Consider the following 20,194-nt stretch of genomic DNA (forward strand, 5'->3'; position numbering starts at 1 on the left):
TCACTCCTTCAGGCATCCATGATGAAGTGGATTACTCCGAGAAACTGAAGTTCAGCGAAGACGAGGAGGAGGAGGAAACCCTCAAGGACGGGAGGCCGAAATGGTGAGAATTTATTTATTTACATTTAATTAGCTGGAGGCCCCTATCAGCAATAACATGCTATGCTAGTTTTATATATATGTGTGTGTGTATATATATATGTGTGTGTTTTTTTATATATAAATATATATATACAATATAATTTACAATAATATGTAATAATTGTAACATTGTATATACATATATTCATAATATTATATTGTAATACGATATATAGTAGAGTCTCACTTTTCCAAGCTAAACGGGCCAGCAGAAGCTTGGATAAGCGAATATCTTGGATAATAAGGAGGGATGAAGGAAAAGCCTATTAAACATCAAATTAGGTTATGATTTTACAAATTAATAATAATAATAATAATAATAATAATAATAATAACAACTTTATTTTTATACCCCGCCCCATCTCCCCGAAGGGACTCGGGGCGGCTTACATGGGGCCTTGCCCGATACAACAATCAAATATCAAAACACAGCAATAAAACAGTTATCCAATAAAAACATCAATTACAGTAAAAACAATCGTTAAAATCAACATAAAACATACAATATTAACACTGGAGACTAATTCATAGAACCTAGGCAACGTGCAACATGTGCCGAAATGGGCCGAAATGGGGAAGGTAATTTCACAGTTAAAATGGACAAAGTGCAATATAGCATGGGCAACACCTCAAGAATGGGGCTATTCTAAAATGGGCAGATCGATCAGTCCAACACCAGATTAATTAAGCACCAAAACTTCATGTTATACAACAAATTTGACAGAAAAAGTAGTTCAATACGCAGTAATGCTATGTAGTAATTAATGTATTTATGAATTTAGCACCAAAATATCATGATGTATTGAAATCATTGACTACAAAAATGCGTTGGATAATCCAGAACGTTGGATAAGTGAGTGTTGGATAAGAGAGACTCTTCTGTAGTAATAATACACTATTATGATTGTATATCTATATTACATGTAATATTACTAATAATATTGCAATATAGCGTTATGGCACAATATAGTTATATATAATGATTATATTGTGCTATGCTAATCTATATACAGTAGAGTCTCACTTATCCAACATAAATGGGCCAGCAGAACGTTGGATAAGCGAGTATCTTGGATAATAAGGAGGGATTAAGGAAAAGCCTTTTAAACATCAAATTAGGTTATGATTTTACAAATTAAGCACCAAAACATCATGTTTTACAACAAATTTGACAGAAAAAGTAGTTCAATTTGCAGTAATGTTATGTTGTAATTACTGTATTTACAAATTTAGCACCAAAATATCATGATATATTGAAAACATGGACTCCAAAAATGGCTTGGATAATCCAGAGGCTTGGATAAGTGAGACTCTGCTGTAGTAGTAATTGATGATGCTTCTATTGTTCAAAACAGCCACCACTGGAAAGGCCCTGTCTCTCGTCCCCGACAGCTGCACTTGTGATATTATTATTATTATCATTATTATTACAATGATATCCTTTGGTGCGTGTTCTCATCCGCAGGAACAGCTGGGACCCCCACCGGCAGCGGCAGCTGTCCCTGAGTTCGGCGGAGAGCGCGGAGGCCCGGCCCCCGGCCCCGGAGGAGGCCAAGGCCTGGAGCGAGGCGGCCGGGCTCTCGCGACCCCTCCGCAAGGCCCCCGACGTTGCCCCCGCCCCCCCCCGGAAGGTCAACGGCTGGGGCCCCCTCTCCGACTTGCAGGTAGGAGCCTTGCGGAATGACTTTGCGTTATTTTTGTATATACTCGAGTATAAGCCTAGTTTTTCAGCCCTTTTTTATGACAGAAAAAACCCCTCCTCGGCTTATACTCGGGTGAGGGTCCTGGTGGGCTTATATTCAGGTCGGCTTATACTCAAGTCAATATGGTATATTTATTATTTTTCTCTATTATTGTTGGTATTGTTACATTTGTTATTTTACTCTATTAATTATTATTATTACATTTATTATTTTACTCTATTATTGTTACTTTTACGTTTATTTTACTCTATTTTTGTTATTAATACATTTATTATTTTACTCTATTTATTATTACATTTATTATTTTACTCTATTATTGTTACTTTTACATTTATTTTACTCTATATTTATTATTATTAACGTTGAAGAACGTTGAAGAAGTTGACGTTGAAGAAGATGAAAATAGTGATTTAATCAGAGTTGAACAGTCATATTTTAAATTAGAGTTTGATGTAAAGATTCAAAAACATTTAAACTAGTGATGCCTCAATTAACGTAATTTTATTGGTATCTCGGCTTATACTGGAGTCAGTGTTTTCCCAGTTTTTTGTGGTAAAATTAGGTGCCTCGGCTTATATTTGGGTGGGCTTATACTCGAGTATATACGGTATATGCCTTTGTTTGTGTACAGGCCATTTATTTTATGTCTTTTTAATGTACATTTGTGCGTTTTTTGCTACTTGATCTTATTGTATGTTCGTTTTGTAAACCACCCCGTTTCCCCCCGGGGAGATGGAAGCAGGGTATAAAAATAAAATTATTATTATTATTATTATTATTATTATTATTATTATTATTATCCCCAGTTACAAAGGTCTCCTAGTTAAGAATGGAGCTGAGACAACAGGAAAGGAGAGGAATCGTATATTATCGTATATACTCGAAAATAAGTCGAGTTTTTCAGCCCTTATTTATGAGCTATATACCGTATATACTTGCATACAAGCCGACCCGAATATAAGCCGAGGCACCTAATTTTATCACAAAAAACTGGCATAACTCATTGACTCGAGCATAAGCCGAGGGTGGGAAATGCAGCAGCTACAGATAAATTTCAAAATAAAAATAGATAACAATAAGATTTCATTGATCGAGGCATCAGTAGGTTAAATGTTTTTGAATATTTACATCAAGCTCAAATTTAAGATAAGACTGTCCAACTCTGACCCAATCATTATTCTCATCTTCTTCAATGTAAATGTGCTTAGGTATCCTTTTAATAATAATAAAGTAAAATAATACATGTAATAAAAATAATAATATCAGAGTGAAATAATAAATGTAATAATAATAATAGAGTAAAATAAATGTAATAGTAGCAACAATAATAGAGAAAAATAATAAATGTAATACCCTGTTTCCCCGAAAATAAGAAATCCCCAGAAAATAAGACCTAGTAGAGGTTTTGCTGAATTGCTAAATATAAGGCTTCCCCTGAAAGTAAGACCTAGCAAAGTTTTTCTTTGGAAGCATGCCCATCGAACAGAACACCAGAGTATGCGGCATTGGTAAATGTACATACCATAGATTGTTATACATGGAAATAATGGTAGTAACAAGAAATTCTTGATAGGATTCACAGTTTGTCTGGTTATGCTGGTTTGTGATGACAACTACTGTACAGTATATAATAAATGTTCATTTTTTGTTCAACAATAAATGTGAATTATTCTTCAGGGAAAAATAAGACATCCCCTGAAAATAAGACCTAGCGCATCTTTGCAGGCAAAAATGAATATAAAACACTGTCTTATTTTAGGGGAAACACGGTAATACCAATAATAATAGAGAAAAATAATAAATGTACCATATATTCTCGAGTATAAGCTGACCCAATATAAGCCAACCAGGACCCTCACCCGAGTATAAGCTGAGGGGAGCTTTTTCAGATGGGCACACTGGGTGCCGTGCCAAAAGATCTCAGCCGGCATTTGGAAACAATAGACATTGACAAAATTACGATCTGTCAACTGCAAAAGGCCACCCGACTGGGATCTGCACGCATCATTCGAAAATACATCACACAGTCCTAGACACTTGGGAAGTGTTTGACTTGTGATTTTGTGATATGAAATCCAGCATGTCTATCTTGTTTGCTGTGTCATACAATAAAATAAGATCAGAGTGAAGTAATAAATGTAATAATAATAACAATAATAATGAGTAAAATAAATGTAATAGTAGCAACAATAATTGAGAAAAATAATAAATGTAATAATACCAATAATAATAGAGAAAATAATAAATGTACCCTATATTCTCGAGTATAAGCTGACCCAAATATAAGCCAACCAGGATCCTCACCTGAGTCTAAGCCGAGGGGGGCTTTTTCAGTCCTAAAAAAGGGCTGAAAAACTAGGCTTATATTTGAGTATATACAATAATATATAATACTAGCTGTGCCCGGCCACGTGTTGCTGTGGCAAAGTGGTGGTGGTATCGGTTAAAACTTGTTGTGGAATTTTTATTTGACGTTATTTGTATTTTTTAAAATTAATTTTACTGTCACTTATCTTTTTTATTTATTATATTTTATTATTTTGTTGTATTATTTTTAGTCATTTTGTTATAGTATTTTATTGTATTAATTATTTTAGTGTTTTTTTATAATTTTTTATTGTATTATTTGTATTTATTTTTTATCATTATTTTATTAACACTGGGCTGAGTGGGTTGCTAGGAGACCAAGTGGGCGGAGCTTAGCCTTCTAACTGGCAGCAATTGGATAAAAACTATTATTCCTCTCCCTCTAATTAGGAATTTATTTTTCTTTTCTTTTTGTTGTATCAACCTAGAGGCATGGATGAGGGGTTGTGATGTCAATTTTCGAGGTTGTGGGGTGTTTACTTTTGTTGTTTTGTCCGCTGCTGTGATGCCATCACTCTTTTATATATATAGATTGTAATATAGAAATCCTCATACTCCTTCTCTCCCTTGCAGAAGCTTCCCCCGGGGCCTTGCCTCCGCCGCTCGTCGTCGTCTTTGGAGGAGAAGGAGGAGAATAAGCCTCAGCCGCCCCCGCCGTTGCCTCCACTCGCCTTGCGGCAGAAGTTCCTCCAGTCGGAGATGTCGGAGGCGGTGGAGCGGGCCCGCAAGCGGCGCGAGGAGGAGGAGCGGCGGGCCCGCGAGGAGCGCCTGGCCGCCTGCGCCGCCAAGCTCAAGGAGCTGGACCAGAAATGCAAGAAGGCCCAGAAGGCGGCCCCCGAGGGGACCAAGGCCCCCGAGCAACAGCAGGAGGACCGGGGGCCCCGTCCCGAGAAGAACCCCCCCACCGCCACCGAGGGACACCGCCACACCACCCGCAGAGGTAAGAATACGAATTGCATTGAAATAATAATAATAACAACACACGATTATCTATATATATAAAAGAGCGATGGCATCACGGCGACCAACAAAACAAAAAAACTACAGGCCCCCCCAACCTCGAAATTTGACAACACAACCCATCATCCACGCCTCTAGGTTGATACAACAAAAAGAAAAGAAAAAGTCCTAATTAGAGGTAAAGGAATAATTGTTTTTATCCAATTGCTGCCAGTTAGAGGACTAATCTCTGCCCACTTGGTCTCCTAGCAACCAACTCAGCCCAGGGGACATGCAGACTTAGGCCTCTCTTAGGCCTCTTCCACAGATTATCTAATTTGCACTGAAATATATGGCAGTGTAGACTCAAGGCCCTTCCACACAGCTCTATAATCCATTTGTAATGGACTTAATGTCAGAGGAAAACCTTGACCCTTTACCTTAACTACCACCAATTCCTCAATAGTTTATTTCCCATACCAACAGACTTCGCCACAGCAACGAGTGGCCTGGCACAGCTAGTCATTGTATTTTAGATTACACTAGTTGTGCCCGGCCACGCATTGCTGTGGTGTATGGGAATCCTTTGTTGGCCAGGTGGAATAGCAGTGAATAGCCTTGCAGTCTCAAAGCTTGGCTGTTTTCTTTTTATGGCTATCCTTGTTTGGTGAGTTAGAATGCAATAGAATAGACTTGCTGCTTGGAAGGCTGGGTCCTTGCGTTCTACGGGAATGGTTTTTTGGATTGCTGGAATTGCAATGAATAGCCTTGCTGCTTCAAAGCCTGGCTGCTTGCTACCTAGGGAAATCTTTAGTTGGCCAGCTTCGATAGAACAGAGTAGTATCGCTGCTTCAAAGCCTGGCCGCCTCCAAGCTCATGTGGCCACTGGCATGACTAGCTGGAGTGCCATTACTGCCCCACCGGAGCAGTACCTATTTATCTACCCACACTCTGGGGGTTGGTGCTCATCTCCATTTCTAAGCCGAAGAGCCGGCGTTGTCCATAGACACCTCCAAGCTCATGTGGCCACTGGCATGATTAGCTGGAGTGCCATTACCGCCCCACCGGAGCAGTACCTATTTATCTACCCACACTCTGGGGGTTGGTGCTCATCTCCATTTCTAAGCCGAAGAGCCGGCGTTGTCCGTAGACACCTCCAAGGTCATGTGGCCACTGGCATGACTAGCTGGAGTGCCATTACCGCCCCACCAGAGCAGTACCTATTTATCTACCCACACTCTGGGGGTTGGTGCTCATCTCCATTTCTAAGCCGAAGAGCCGGCGTTGTCCATAGACACCTCCAAGGTCATGTGGACACTGGCAGGACTGCATGGAGCGCAGTTACCTTCCCGCTGGAGCGGTACCTATTGATCTACTCACACTCTGGGGGTTGGTGCTCATCTCTATTTCTAAGCCGAAGAGCCGGCGTTGTCCATAGACACCTCCAAGGTCATGTGGCCACTGGCATGACTGCATGGAGCGCCGTTACCTTCCCGCCGGAGCCGTACCTATTGATCTACTCACATTTCTTCGTCTAGCTGGGTTTCGTCCCTTATCCGGCCCACAGATTTCAGCGTCTGCTTTTGTTTCTTCCCAGGGAACCCGGAGTTGCACACCCAGGAGTCCTCTTCCAGTTACGGGGAAGAAGAGGCCCCGGCTGCTGGGGCGTTGGCACATCGGAGCAGCAGCAGCGAGGAGGAGACCGGGGAGGCCGCCTCGCCCGGGCAGGATTTCAGCAAGTTCTCCAAGCTGCTTCCCCCTCGCTTCCAGCGGCAACAGCAGCAGCAGCAGCAGCAGGTGAGCCTCACCTTGCGCCAGGGCATTCCCAGGTATCAGGCAAGTCGGGGACACACGTTTGGGGTGCCGGTTGCACCTTCTGCTTTCATTCTTGCCAGTTGTTTGGGTGGTCCTGTCTGCAGACTTGATCAGTATTCCCTCTGAACCTTCATCCAAGTCAGGCCACTTTGTTAGGAATTGTGAGAGTTGAAGCATGTGTTGGCTTCGACTCGTTCTGAATTACAGCTCTTGTATAAGGTCTGGTGGATGAATGGCATAAGCACTTTGCGTTGTTTTAAACTTTGTATATTGTATTTTATGACTATTTTATGACTATTTTATGATTGTTTTAACTGTTTTAATCATTTTAGTTTATTGTATATCAATGTAACGGCATCAATTGCCACTTGTAAGCCGCCCTGAGTCCCCTCGGGTGAGAAGGGTGGGGTATAAATAATTGAAATAAAATAAAATAATTGAAGTCCAGAACACCTGGAGGTCGGGCCAAAGTTGGCCCTGGCCTGATTTGAGTCATTAATAAGGAATGTGAATGTACCATATATACTCAAGTACAGTTGAGTCTCACTTATCCAAGCGAAACGGGCCGGCAGAAGCTTGGGTAAGCGAATGTCTTGGATAATAAGGAGGGATTAAGGAAAAGCCTATTTAACATCAAATTAGGTTATGATTTTACAAATTAAGCACCAAAACATCATGTTATACAACAAATTTGACAGAAAAAAATAGTTCAATACGCAGTAATGTTACGTTGTAATTACTGTATTTACGAATTTAGCACCAAAATATCACGATATCTTTACATTAGAATACCGCCGATTTCTGGGCCTGAATATATTGCACAACATTTCTTTAACTTAAAATGATACATTTTAATATATTGGGTTTATGGTTCCCGTCCCCTTGATCAGGTCATGTAAGTATTATTTATTTCTGTAATTGTATTTTTACTTTGCTTAATAATATGTTATTATGTTTGTTATGTAATGTTTGTGTTGTTTTTATGATTGGAAACTGCCCTGAGTCCCATCCGGGAGATAGGGCGGTATATAAATAAAGTATTATTATTATTATTATTATTATTATTATTATTATTATTATTATTATTATTATATATTGAAAACATTGACTACAAAAATGGCTTGGATTATCCAGAAGCTTGGATAAGTGAGGCTTGGATAAGTGAGACTCTACTGTATAAGCATAAGTTCCAATGAATCATTTGGGCCACAGAGTTGTGCCTCTGGTTTGCCAGCTGTCAGCTCTAGTTTGTAGTGCAGTCTTCTTGTACTGGTTTTTTGTCTGCTGTGCTTTGAGGAGTTTCTGATTTTTGACTTCAATCAAAGCAGGTTCTTCACTTTCCTTTACATATTCTGCCAGGGTATGAATTAATAATAATAATAATAATAATAATAATAATAATAATAATAATAATAATAATAATAATAAGCACGCAAAGATACTGTGGGACTTCCGAATCCAGACTGACAAAGTTCTGGAACACAACACACCAGACATCACAGTTGTGGAAAAGAACAAGGTTTGGATCATTGATGTTGCCATCCCAGGTGACAGTCGCATTGACGAAAAACAACAGGAAAAACTCAGCCGCTCTCAGGACCTCAAGATTGAACTTCAAAGACTCTGGCAGAAACCAGTGCAGGTGGTCCCGGTGGTGATGGGCACACTGGGTGCCGTGCCAAAAGATCTCAGCCGGCATTTGGAAACAATAGACATTGACAAAATCACCATCTGCCAACTGCAAAAGGCCACCTGACTGGGATCTGCACACATCATCAGAAAATACATCACACAGTCCTAGACACTTGGGAAGTGTTCGACTTGTGGTTTTGCGAAACGAAATCCAGCATGTCTATCTTGTTTGCTGTGCCATACAACGTCGTTGTGTTGATAATAATAATAATAATAATAATAATAATAAATTAAGATGTTGAACAGAACTGGGCCAAGAGAGGACCCTCTCTATGGCACCCAAATGGAATAATCGAATAACAGAGTTGGAAGAGACCCCATGGGCCATCGAGTCCAACCCCATTCTTTTTAGGGTAGTCTCTTCTTTCCAGGATGGAGATGGAGGACCATTGGGGAGAAGCCCCTATTAAGTTTGGTGGCTCAACTGATGACAGATCCACCTGGCAGAAGCATTGCCAGTCCCACATTTGACTCCTTTGTTTACGTTGTGTGTCTCTCTGCGCAGGACCAGCTGTACAAGATGCAGGGCTGGCCGCCGTCCTCCTCGCCCTCACAGGTCTACCCGGCAGCCCCCTCGTCGTCGTCCTCCTCCTCTTCCGCCTCCTCTTCCTCCGCCTCCTCGCACCCTTCGCAGCCGCGGTCCTTCTTCCCCCCGCCGCCCCCGCAGATGCTGGGCTTTGACCCCCGCTGGATGATGATGCCCTCCTACATGGACCCCCGCATGAGCCAGGCCCGCCCCGCCGTGGATTTCTACCCCTCCGCACTCCATCACCCAACAGGTATGGCCTTTTTAGTCTTGATTTATAAACATACTAGCTGTGCCCGGCCACGCGTTGCTGTGGCAAAGTGGTGGTGGTATTGGTTAAAAATTGTGTAATTTTTATTTGATGTTATTTGTATTTTTTAAATAAATTTTATTGTAAGTTATCTTTTTATTATATTTTATTATTTTCTTGTATTATTTTTAGTTATCTTCTGTTATAGTACAGTAGAGTCTCACTTATCCAACATAAACGGGCTGGCAGAACGTTGGATAAGCAAATATGTTGGATAATAAGGAGAGATTAAGGAGAAGCCTATTAAACATCAAATTAGGTTATGATTTTACAAATTAAGCACCAAAACATCATGTTATACAACAAATTTGACAGAAAAAGTAGTTCAATATGCAGTAATGCTATGTAGTATTTACGAATTTAGCACTAAAATATCACGATGTATTGAAAACACTGACTACAAAAATGCGTTGGATAATCCAGAACGTTGGATAAGCGAGTGTTGGATAAGTGAGACTCTACTGTATTTTATTGTATTAATTTTTTAGTGTTTTTAATTATTTTTTAGTGTTTTTATTATTTTTTATTGGGTTGCTAGGAGACCAAGTTGGAGGAGCTTAGCCTTCTAACTGGCAGCAATTGGATAAAAGCAATTATTCCTCTCTCTCTAATTAGGACTTTATTTTTCTTTTCTTTTTGTTGTATCAACCTAGAGGCGTGGATGATGGGTTGTGTTGTCAAATTTCGAGGTTGGGGGGCCTGTAGTTTTGTTGTTTTGTGGGTCGCCGTCATGCCATCACTCTTTTATATATATAGATTTATTATGCAATGCTTTTGACACAAAATAAATAAATAAAGACGTTTCTATCCTGCCTTGGAGCTCGGCCTCCTCCATAAGAGCCCTTATTGTGTTGTCGAAGGCTTTCGTGGCCGGGATTACAGGGTTGTTGTATGTTTTCCGGGCTTTCTGGCCATGTTCCAGAAGCATTCTCTCCTGATGTTTCACCCACATCTATGGCAGGCATCCTCAGAGGTTGTGAGATCTCAGGGTTGTTGTATGTTTTCCGGGCTGTCTGGCCATATTCCAGAAGTATTTTCTCCTGACGTTTCGTCCACATCTATGGCAGGCATCCTCAGAGGTTGTGAGGTTGTTGTTGTTGTTGTTGTTGCTATTATTATTATTGTGTTGTTGAAGGCTTTCGCGGCCAGGATCACAGGGTTGTCGTATGTTTTCCAGGCTGTCTGGCCATGTTCCAGAAGCATTCTTTCCTGACGTTTCACCCACATCTATGGCAGGCATCCTCAGAGGTTGTGAGGTCTCAGGGTTGTTGTATGTTTTCTGGGCTGTCTGGCCATGTTCCAGAAGTATTCTCTCCTGACATTTCGCCCACATCTATGGCAGGCATCCTCTGAGGTTGTGAGGTTGTTGTTGTTGTTGTTATTATAATATTATTATTATTGTGTTGTTGAAGGCTTTCATGGCCGGGATCACAGGGCTGTATGGTCATGTTCCAGACTTCTTCCTGCCTGGGAGAATCCTTTGTTCAGAGTCGTGAGCTGCCCCTGATTGATTCATGTCTGGAACTCCTCTGTTTTCAGAGTGTAGCTTCTTATTTACTGTTTTGGCTACCAGTACAGTAGAGTCTCACTTATCCAAGCTAAACGGGCCGGCAGAAGCTTGGATAAGCGAATATCCTGGATAATAAGGAGGGATTAAGGAAAAGCCTATTACACATCCAATTAGGTTATGATTTTACAAATTAAGCACCAAAACATGTTTAACAACAAATTTGACAGAAAAAGTAGTTCAATACACAGTAATGCTACGTAGTAATTCCTGTATTTACGAATTTAGCACCAAAATATCACAATGCATTGAAAACATTGACTACAAAAATGCGTTGGATAATCCAGAACGTTGGATAAGTGAGTGCTGGATAAGTGAGACTCTACTGTAACTCTTTCTCCCCCTTCCAAGATTTCTCGGTTGTTAATCTCGCAGCAACAAAGCTAGATTGTTGTATGTCTTTATCTCCTTTGCCATCTCTCTCCCTAAAAAGCCCTACAAGACACTCTTCTGGGTTTTTCTCAATCCTGTTTTGATGTTTTCCTGTCTCTGTGTTCTCTTTTGAGTAGGGATTCTGAAGCAGGACTCCATGAGCGGCAGCCTTGGCTCGGAGAGACCGGAGGGGCAGGCGGAGAGGAAGGACCCGGCAGCTCCGGCGTGGGGCCCAGAGAACTACGTCTCCCTCCAGAGCAAAGGGGGGCCTCTCCCGCGCCCCAAGCAGGCCGAGGGCACGCTGCATCCCAGGTGAGTGACACCTCCAGTCAAAGACTCCTACTAGAGTTGGACAGTGGCACCCGAGGGAGATCAGGCAGGCCCCTACCCTACTCTCCTTTCGGAAGAGCCTTAAGACCTGGCTCTTCCAAAAAGCCTTCGAGGGTTAATTATTATAGGGTCGTTTTTCCTGCTCATCTAACAATAGGTTGGCTGGCCACGATTATCTCGCACTTTATTGATTTTTAAATCATGAAACTACCTCTGCCACGCTGAAGTTTTTCCCCTTGGCCCAGCTCCGTGTTTTTAGCCCCAGTTTTTAACTATTTTATGCCGTACGCTGACTTTTATAACTGTTTATTGACGTTATGTTTTTATTGATGTGACATTGTTTTATTGCCGATTTTGTTTTATTGTTTTATTGCTGTTATTGTATTGTTGTCGGGCATGGCCCCATGTAAGCCGCTCCGAGTCCCTTCGGGGAGATGGAATGGGATATAAAAATAAAGTTATTATTATTATTATTATTATTATTATTATTATTATTATTATTATTAAGGGCATCTAGTCTGACCCCCTCTGTGTATGTATCTATATCCGTTATAGGATCCTATTTGGGTGGGGCACCCAATGGGCATCCAGTCCGACCCACTCTATGTATGTCTCTATGAGGGCTATCCAGAAAGTAGGTTACGTTTTGGAATCAAAAATGAACAAAGTCTAGGAGAAAACATTTACCATATGCAGTTGAAAGCCACACCCAAATACAGTAGAGTCTCACTTATCCAACATAAACGGGCCAGCAGAAGGTTGGATAAGCGAATATGTTGGATAATAAAGAGAGATTAAGGAAAAGCCTATTAAACATCAAATTAGGTTATGATTTTACAAATTAAGCACCAAAACATCATGTTATACAACAAACTTGACAGAAAAAGTAGTTCAATACGCAGTAATGTTGTGTTGTAATTACTGTATTTACGAATGTAGCACCAAAATATCACGATATATTGAAAACATTGACTACAAAAATGCCTTGGATAATCCAGAACGTTGGATAAGCGAGTGTTGGATAAATGAGACTCTACTGTAGGAAATAACATGTACTACGGTAACCACCACTAATTCCTCAATACTTTATTTCCCATACCACCACACTTCGCCACAGCAACACATGGCCGGGCACAGCTATTGTTTTGATGCATTTTTTCCTTTTTTTTTTTTTAAAAAAAAATGTTTTTATTAATTTATCAATCCAAATGTACAAGCTCACATTTTCCTCATTCTGCAATATCTCAAACACATCACGTTGCATACAATCCGACAACAACAACAACAACAACAAAAATCAAGAACATCCCCAAGCATATTTCCCATCAGTCTTTTAACTTGATGCATTTTTTCCGTTGAAAAGTTTGAATTAGAAATGGGACAAAAGAGGGCGGAATAATGATTTAAATTAAGATAGTAGATAAAGTCTGCAAAGCATAAGAGTATGTAAACAATAGGCAATGTGTTAAATAGAGATACTAGAGTGTCATGGTGGAGTAAAAGATGGTAAATACAATATAATATATTATAATATAATATATATATATAATATAATATAATTACAATGTAATACTGATGATAAGACAATTTAATAATATTAATTATATATTATATATTAAATGTAATATTACTAATAATATTACAATGTAATCATATAGTACAATATAGTAATTTAATGCTAGTATTGTACTATGCCAATAATATAATGTATGTGAATGTAATTTGTAAGCCGCTCTGAGTCCCCTTTGGAGTGAGAAGGGCGGCAGATAAATGTAGTAAATAAATAAATAAATAATAAAATTTCTTTATGCAAGACGCTGTGTATAAGATGGAAGTCAATTTTATGTTACAGTAGAGTCTCACTTATCCAAGCCTCGCTTATCCAAGCCTCTGGATAAACCAAGCCATTTTTGTAGTCAATGTTTTCAATATATCGTGATATTTTGGTGCTAAATTCGTAAATACAGTCATTACAACATAACATTACTGCATATTGAACTACTTTTTCTGTCAAATTTGTTGTATAACATGATGTTTTGGTGCTTAATTTGTAAAATCATAACCTAATGTGATGTTAATAGGCTTTTCCTTAATCCCTCCTTATTGTCCAATATATTCGCTTATCCAAGCTTCTGCCGGCCCGTTTAGCTTGGATACGTGAGACTCTACTGTATTTGTGTGTTTTGTTTTCTTTTTTTCCCTATTATTATTGCTATTATTATTTTTTTTTACCTCTCTCTCTCTTTCTTCTTCCACTTGCTGTAATATTTTTTTTTCTATTTTAACTTTATGTTGAAAAGCACCAATAAAAATTTATTTAAAAAAATGGGACAAAAGGGGGCGGGGGGTCAGTCCCTTTTGTTTCGGGTCTCAGCAGCTTCCTTGATTTCCTTTTCTGTGCAGGAACGACAACTTCCGGGCCCAGAGGGACCTTTTTGAGGATCCAGAGGACTATTTGCACGCCTTTGACAGAAAGGCCGGTTTTGAGAGCTGTGTCGCTTCTGCCTCCCGGCACTTGAGCCAGGACCGTGGCTTCTCGTCGCAAGAACGCAACCCGATGGAGCCTGGGAAGAAACCGGAGTGTAACGGCTGGGACGCCGGTCCGTACGCGAAGGCCTCCGAAGCGGCCGGGTCATCGTCGAAGGAGGAAGAGGACGAGGAGGCAAAACCTGCAGAGAAACCGCCTGCTGCTGCCGAAACCAGGTGGGCCCCCGAAACGACAGGAAGGGCCCGCCGATCCGGCCCCATCAAGAAGCCGGTGCTGAAGGCGCTCAAAGTGGAGGAGAAGGAGAAAGAGCTGGAGAAGGTGAAGTCGGCAGAAGTAGAAGAAGCCAAGGAAAAGGCGCCGCCGGTCCCGAAAGTGGACGACAACCGAGATCGAGACCCTGCCGCTTTGCCTCCGGTTCCCAACTATCGCTTGGAGGAGAAAGGCCCTTCCCGGGAAGAGGAGGAAGAGGAGGAAGACGAGGAGGAGAAGAGCGAGAGGAATCCGTCCCGGGAGCCTGGGGATTTGCCCCCCACGAAGAGGAGCAACTGGATCTTCATTGACGAGGAGCAGGCCTTTGGCGGGAGGGGCCGAGGCCGAGGCCGCGGCTTCAGGGAGTTTGCCTTCAGAGGGGGGCGGGGCAGCGCGGCCGCGAATGTCGGCGTCAACCGGGCCGCTCCCGCCCTCCCCAGCGCCCCGAGGAGCGGCCGGGCCCGGCCTTTGAAGGAGATCAACCCCTTGGTGGGGGCGGAGGAGGAGTTCCCGCGAGGGAAGCCACGTCGCCGCATCGCCAGCGAGACCCACAGCGAGGGCTCTGAGTACGAGGAGCTGCCCAAGCGGCGCCGGCAGCGGGGCACCGAGAACGGGGCCGAGGCGGAAGAGGGCGCGGCCGGGCTCAAGAAGGGGGACGCCCACGACTCCTGGCGCTCCAACAAGATCTATCCGGACGACGGAGACCCCAAAGCGAGGGTCCCGCAGCGGGCGTTTGGCCGGTCGCTGCCCCCGCGGTTGAGCAACTCCGGCTACGGCCGGCGGGGCTTTGTGGCCAAAGAGGGCCGAGGGTGGCAGGAGTATGGCCACGGCAACGGCATGCCCTCGGACGGCTTTGGGGCCTGGAGGGGCCACGCGGAGAGGGACTACTATGGCCAGCGCTCCTTTGGGGAGGAGGACCCCCTCGAAAAGCGGCACTACTTCCCGGAGGATTACGGCGGGGACCCCGAGAACGGGGAGAACCGCCCCTTCCGCCGGAGGAGGCCCCCCCGCCAGGACAAGCCCCCCCGCTTCCGGCGCCTGAGGCAGGAGCGCGAGTCCGTGGGGCAGTGGAGCCCCGAAGAAGGCGGCAACGTCGGGGGCGGGCAGTGGTCTGCCCGAGGGACAGCAGCCGATCGGAGCGGCCCCCCCCGCCCAGCGCTCCCCGGAGCTCTCGGGACAGAACTCCTCCGACCACGCCAACGAGGAGTGGGAGACGGCCTCCGAGAGCAGCGACTTCAGCGAGCGGAGGGACCGGCGCAACGGGGGCCCCTCGGAGGGCGAGGCCATGCTGGACGGGGGGCTCCCGGAGAAGAGGGAGCTGGCCAAGCGGAGCTTCTCCAGCCAGAGGCCTTTGGCCGATCGGCAGAGCCGGAAGGCGGACCCGGCCGGGTTCGGGGAGAAAGCGGTCCGAGGCAGCGCGGGCGGAGGGGCCCCTCGGTACGAGGCTCAGCAGAACGGAGCCCTCCAAGCGAGGGGACGGAGGTAAAGGCGCTTCCTCTCTCTCTCTTTCTGACTCTGAATGTTTGGGGCTGCCGCTCCCATTGACCCCCACAACTGCGACTACCGGTTGTAGTCCAAAATACAGTAGAGTCTCACTTATCCAAGACTCGCTTATCCAAGGTTCTGGATTATCCAAGGCATTTTTGTAGTCAATGTTTTCAATATTTTTATTTTATTTTATTTACAGTATTTATATGCCGCCCTTCTTTCTCACCCCGAAGGGGACTCAGGGCGGATCACATGATATACATCTAGGGCAAACATTCAATGCCCATAAACACATAGAACAGAGACAGACGCAGATGCAATTTAACCTTCTCCTGAGGGGATGTTCGATTGTGCTTCATCATCCACTGTGATGGCACTTCCTCATTCCAATGTCGTAAATTAGTTAAATTTGCCTCCCCACTTTATAAGTGGTACCTAAATTTCCTACTTGACAGATGCAACTGTCTTTCGGGTTGCTTAGGTCAACAACGAGCACTCAATCCGACCTGGGCTTTGAACTCATGAGTTGTGATTCATTGCAGCTGGCTCCTAACCATGGCTCTCGTCCCTCTGTTCCTTCCCTAGATCTCCCGAGGAAGGCCTGGAGGCCGGTGGCTCTGGGAGCAGCCATTCCCTCTACAGCTCTCACGCCGACGGAGCGGGAAAGAAGCCGGAGCCGGAGAAAGGGGAGGCCGCCTCCTCGCCCTTTGAGCTCGGCTACGGAAGTGAGTCGCGGAGTACCCTTTGCGCCAGGGAGGGGCTCGGGAGAGGGTCTCGCCCTTCCCCGGTGACCTCCCCCCCTTTTCCCGCAGGCGGCCTGATGGACAGCCGCCTCTCGGGCCCTGCGGAGGAGGAGGAGGAGGCGGCGGCGGCGGAGGCCGAGATGGGGCTCCCCGTGGCCGGCGAGGGCTTCATCGAGGTCCTGACCAAGAAGCAGCGGCGCTTGCTGGAGGAGGAGCGGCGCAAGAAGGAGCAGGCCGCACAGGTAACGCCCAGCCCAGACCCCGGGACCAGGGGCCCTTCCTGGCCTGGCTTGGAATTAAAAACTTGGTTCTTTCCTTGCGGATTTGTATAATTTAGTCCCCATGACCTAAATTTTAAAATTAATTCTAAGCAGTTCTAAGCAGATAATATAAGATTGTAAATAATAATAACTTCTAGTACTAATAATAATAACTTTATTCTTATACGCCGCCCCATCTCCCCAAAGGGACTCGGGGCGGCTTACATGGGGCTATGCCCGGACACAACAGCACAAAATCAAACAAAAACAATAAACAAATCAGCCGACAATAAAACATCAACATGGATAAAACAGTCATAAAAATTCAATGTACAAAATAATGTTAAAATCGTGAGTTGGATCAAGAGATCTGGGCCAAAGTGCAGAAAAAATGTCAAGTCATCAGGGAGGGGTAATTACACCGCAGGTGTAGTAATTAAAGTGCTAAGTGTAATCCTGAGAAAGCATACCTGAGGGTCTATTGCTTAGTAGGCAAGTAAGTCGATCCTACAAGGATCAATCATCAAAGGCCTTCTGGAAGAGCCAGGTTTTCAGGCTCTTCTGAAAAGAAAGAAGGGTGGGTGGTATAACAATTACTGTGGTATCTATATATATATAAAAGAGTGATGGCATCACGGCGACCCACAAAACAACAAAACTACAGGCCCCCCAACCTCGAAATTTGACAACACAACCCATCATCCACGCCTCTAGGTTGATACAACAAAAAGAAAAGAAAAATAAAGTCCTAATTAGAGAGAGAGGAATAATTGCTTTTATCCAATTGCTGCCAGTTAGAAGGCTAAGCTCCTCCAACTTGGTCTCCTAGCAACCCAATAAAAAAAAATAAAAAACACTAAAAAATAATTAAAAACACTAAAAATTAATACAATAAAATACAGTAGAGTCTCACTTATCCAACACTCGCTTATCCAACGTTCTGGATGATCCAACGCATTTTTTTAGTCAGTATTTTCAATACATCGTGATATTTTAGTGCTAAATTTGTAAATACAGTAATTACTACATAGCATTACTGCATATTGAACTACTTTTTCTGTCAAATTTGTTGTATAACATGATGTTTTGGTGCTCAATTTGTAAAATCATAACCTAATTTGATGTTTAATAGGCTTCTCCTTAATCTCTCCTTATTATCCAACATATTTGCTTATCCAACGTTCTGCCAGCCCGTTTATGTTGGATAAGTGAGACTCTACTGTACTATAACAGAAAATAACTAAAAATAATACAAGAAAATAATAAAATATAATAAAAAGATAACTTACAATAAAATTTATTTAAAAAATACAAATAACGTCAAATAAAAATTACACAATTTTTAACCAATACCACCACCACTTTGCCACAGCAACGCGTGGCCGGGCACAGCTAGTAATAATACAGAACACTATCATCTCTAAAAACCAGGACAGTAAATAAAGAGCAACACTCTGAAAGCGGGGAAAGTGGGAATTCCAGAAAGGAAACCATCAGGGCCAACAAAGGATTTCCCCAGGCAGGAAGCAGGCAGGCTTTGAAGCTGCAAAGGCCATTCAATGCTAACCAAGGTGCCTCATTGCAGCATTCATACCTGCCACACCGAGACTATTCATCCTGGCCAGCCAAGGATTCCGCAAGGTAGAAAGCGGCCAGGCTTGCAAGCAGCGAGGGAATTAATCCTGGGGATTGTGAAGAAGTGTATAATTATATTTTGTTTATAGATGATATGTGTATTTGATTTTGTTTATACAGCCAGGTTTGGCTAAGTTTAAAATGGTGAGTATTTAAGTTGACAATATGTATGGGGGAAGGTAGCCATCTTAGAGTGCTAGAACAGGTTACCATAGCAACAGGGGCGGAGCCAACCGCCGCCTGGAAAGGAAAAGGGGGAATATTTTAAAACCCAGGAGTCTGTGATTTCCATTCACAGTGAAGGAACTGATTCTCAGGTGGAGAATCAGGGTGACTCAGAAGAATTTGAGTCAGGCCTAAAGTAAAAGGATTTATTTTAGGAGTCTGTGATTCTCTAGTCACAGAGAAGGAACTGATTCTCAGGTGGAGAATCAGGGTGACTCAGAAGAATTTGAGTCAGGCCTAAAGTAAAAGGATTTATTTTAGGAGTCTGTGATTCTCTAGTCACAGAGAAGGATCTGATTCTTGTGTGGAGAATCAGGCTGGCTTAAATAGGAAGATTTGAGTCAGATTTAGGTTGGACCAGACTAGGTAAATTAGGTGATTTGTCTAGGGTCTTTTATAGAGCCTGTGGATTAGAGAACATTAATCCCAGGGGATCCAGTAGGATCAGGGTTTAGTGTAACTTAAAGAAAGAAGTATTTTTGAAAGTTTAACCACCTTATAACCGTTTGTAACCATTAAGCGAAGTGCCTTTAATAAGTTATCTGAAACCATCAAGCTCTGTACCTGCAATAAACTTGTTTTGATTTTATTCTAATTAAGCCTCTGTCATACTCTCATATTAAGTTAAGTAACATCAACACCTGAAGTGGAACAAATAGAAAAAGCTTATAAGAACCAGTACCATCTGCCTGACGTCTCCATTGGTGGCAGCGAAGAAGATAATCCAACAAATCATTAATTAACATCATCTCTCACAAAACATCTTTATTAAGTGGTGGTATCTGTGTGTGTGCGTGTGTGGGATCAAAAGCGTTCCATCCCGGCCTCACATTCCTGTCAGACACCTCACCTCCTGTCTGTCCCGCAGCCCCCGCCCAAAGGCCGCGCCCTCCAGTCCCGCATCCCGCCGCGTTTTGCCAAGAAGCAGGGCGGCCTGTGCCTCGAACAGGGAGAGATGCCCGTCGCCGGAAGCAGCCTCGGGACCGAGATCTGGGAGACCAACGGCCCCGGTGAGTCCCCTAACCCTCACACCCGGATTGTTGTTCCTGTTATCAAAACATGGGAAAATTTATGAAATTGCCAAAATCCTGCTATAGAACATTTTGCTCTAGTTTTTGCTCAAGAATATTGTTAGTAATGGATGATGATGATTTTATTATATTGTTATTGTTATTCAGTGGTTTTGTTGTTTACTCCATAGTAAAACAAACATTACATTTTTATTTATTTATATATTTATTTATTTATTATTTATTTACAGTATTTATATTCCGCCCTTCTTTCTCACCCCGAAGGGGACTCAGGGCGGATTACAATGAACACATATATGGCAAACATTCAATG

General features: G+C 43.0%; 1 protein-coding gene across 1 annotated transcript in view; it reads left to right on the forward strand.

The window, feature by feature from the left end:
* The window catches only part of prrc2b (proline rich coiled-coil 2B), a 63,338-nt gene that overhangs the window by 25,656 nt on the left and 17,488 nt on the right, over positions 1-20,194 (forward strand). Inside the window, 11 exon segments of the mRNA XM_062959025.1 lie at positions 13-103; positions 1,607-1,805; positions 4,785-5,151; positions 6,748-6,947; positions 9,163-9,436; positions 11,570-11,744; positions 14,166-15,642; positions 15,644-15,981; positions 16,573-16,712; positions 16,800-16,972; positions 19,719-19,860. Of these exon segments, the coding sequence (XP_062815095.1) occupies positions 13-103; positions 1,607-1,805; positions 4,785-5,151; positions 6,748-6,947; positions 9,163-9,436; positions 11,570-11,744; positions 14,166-15,642; positions 15,644-15,981; positions 16,573-16,712; positions 16,800-16,972; positions 19,719-19,860 (3,576 nt within the window).

This window comes from Anolis carolinensis, unplaced genomic scaffold (assembly GCF_035594765.1).
Source record: "Anolis carolinensis isolate JA03-04 unplaced genomic scaffold, rAnoCar3.1.pri scaffold_7, whole genome shotgun sequence".
NCBI classification, from domain to species: Eukaryota; Metazoa; Chordata; class Lepidosauria; order Squamata; family Dactyloidae; genus Anolis; species Anolis carolinensis.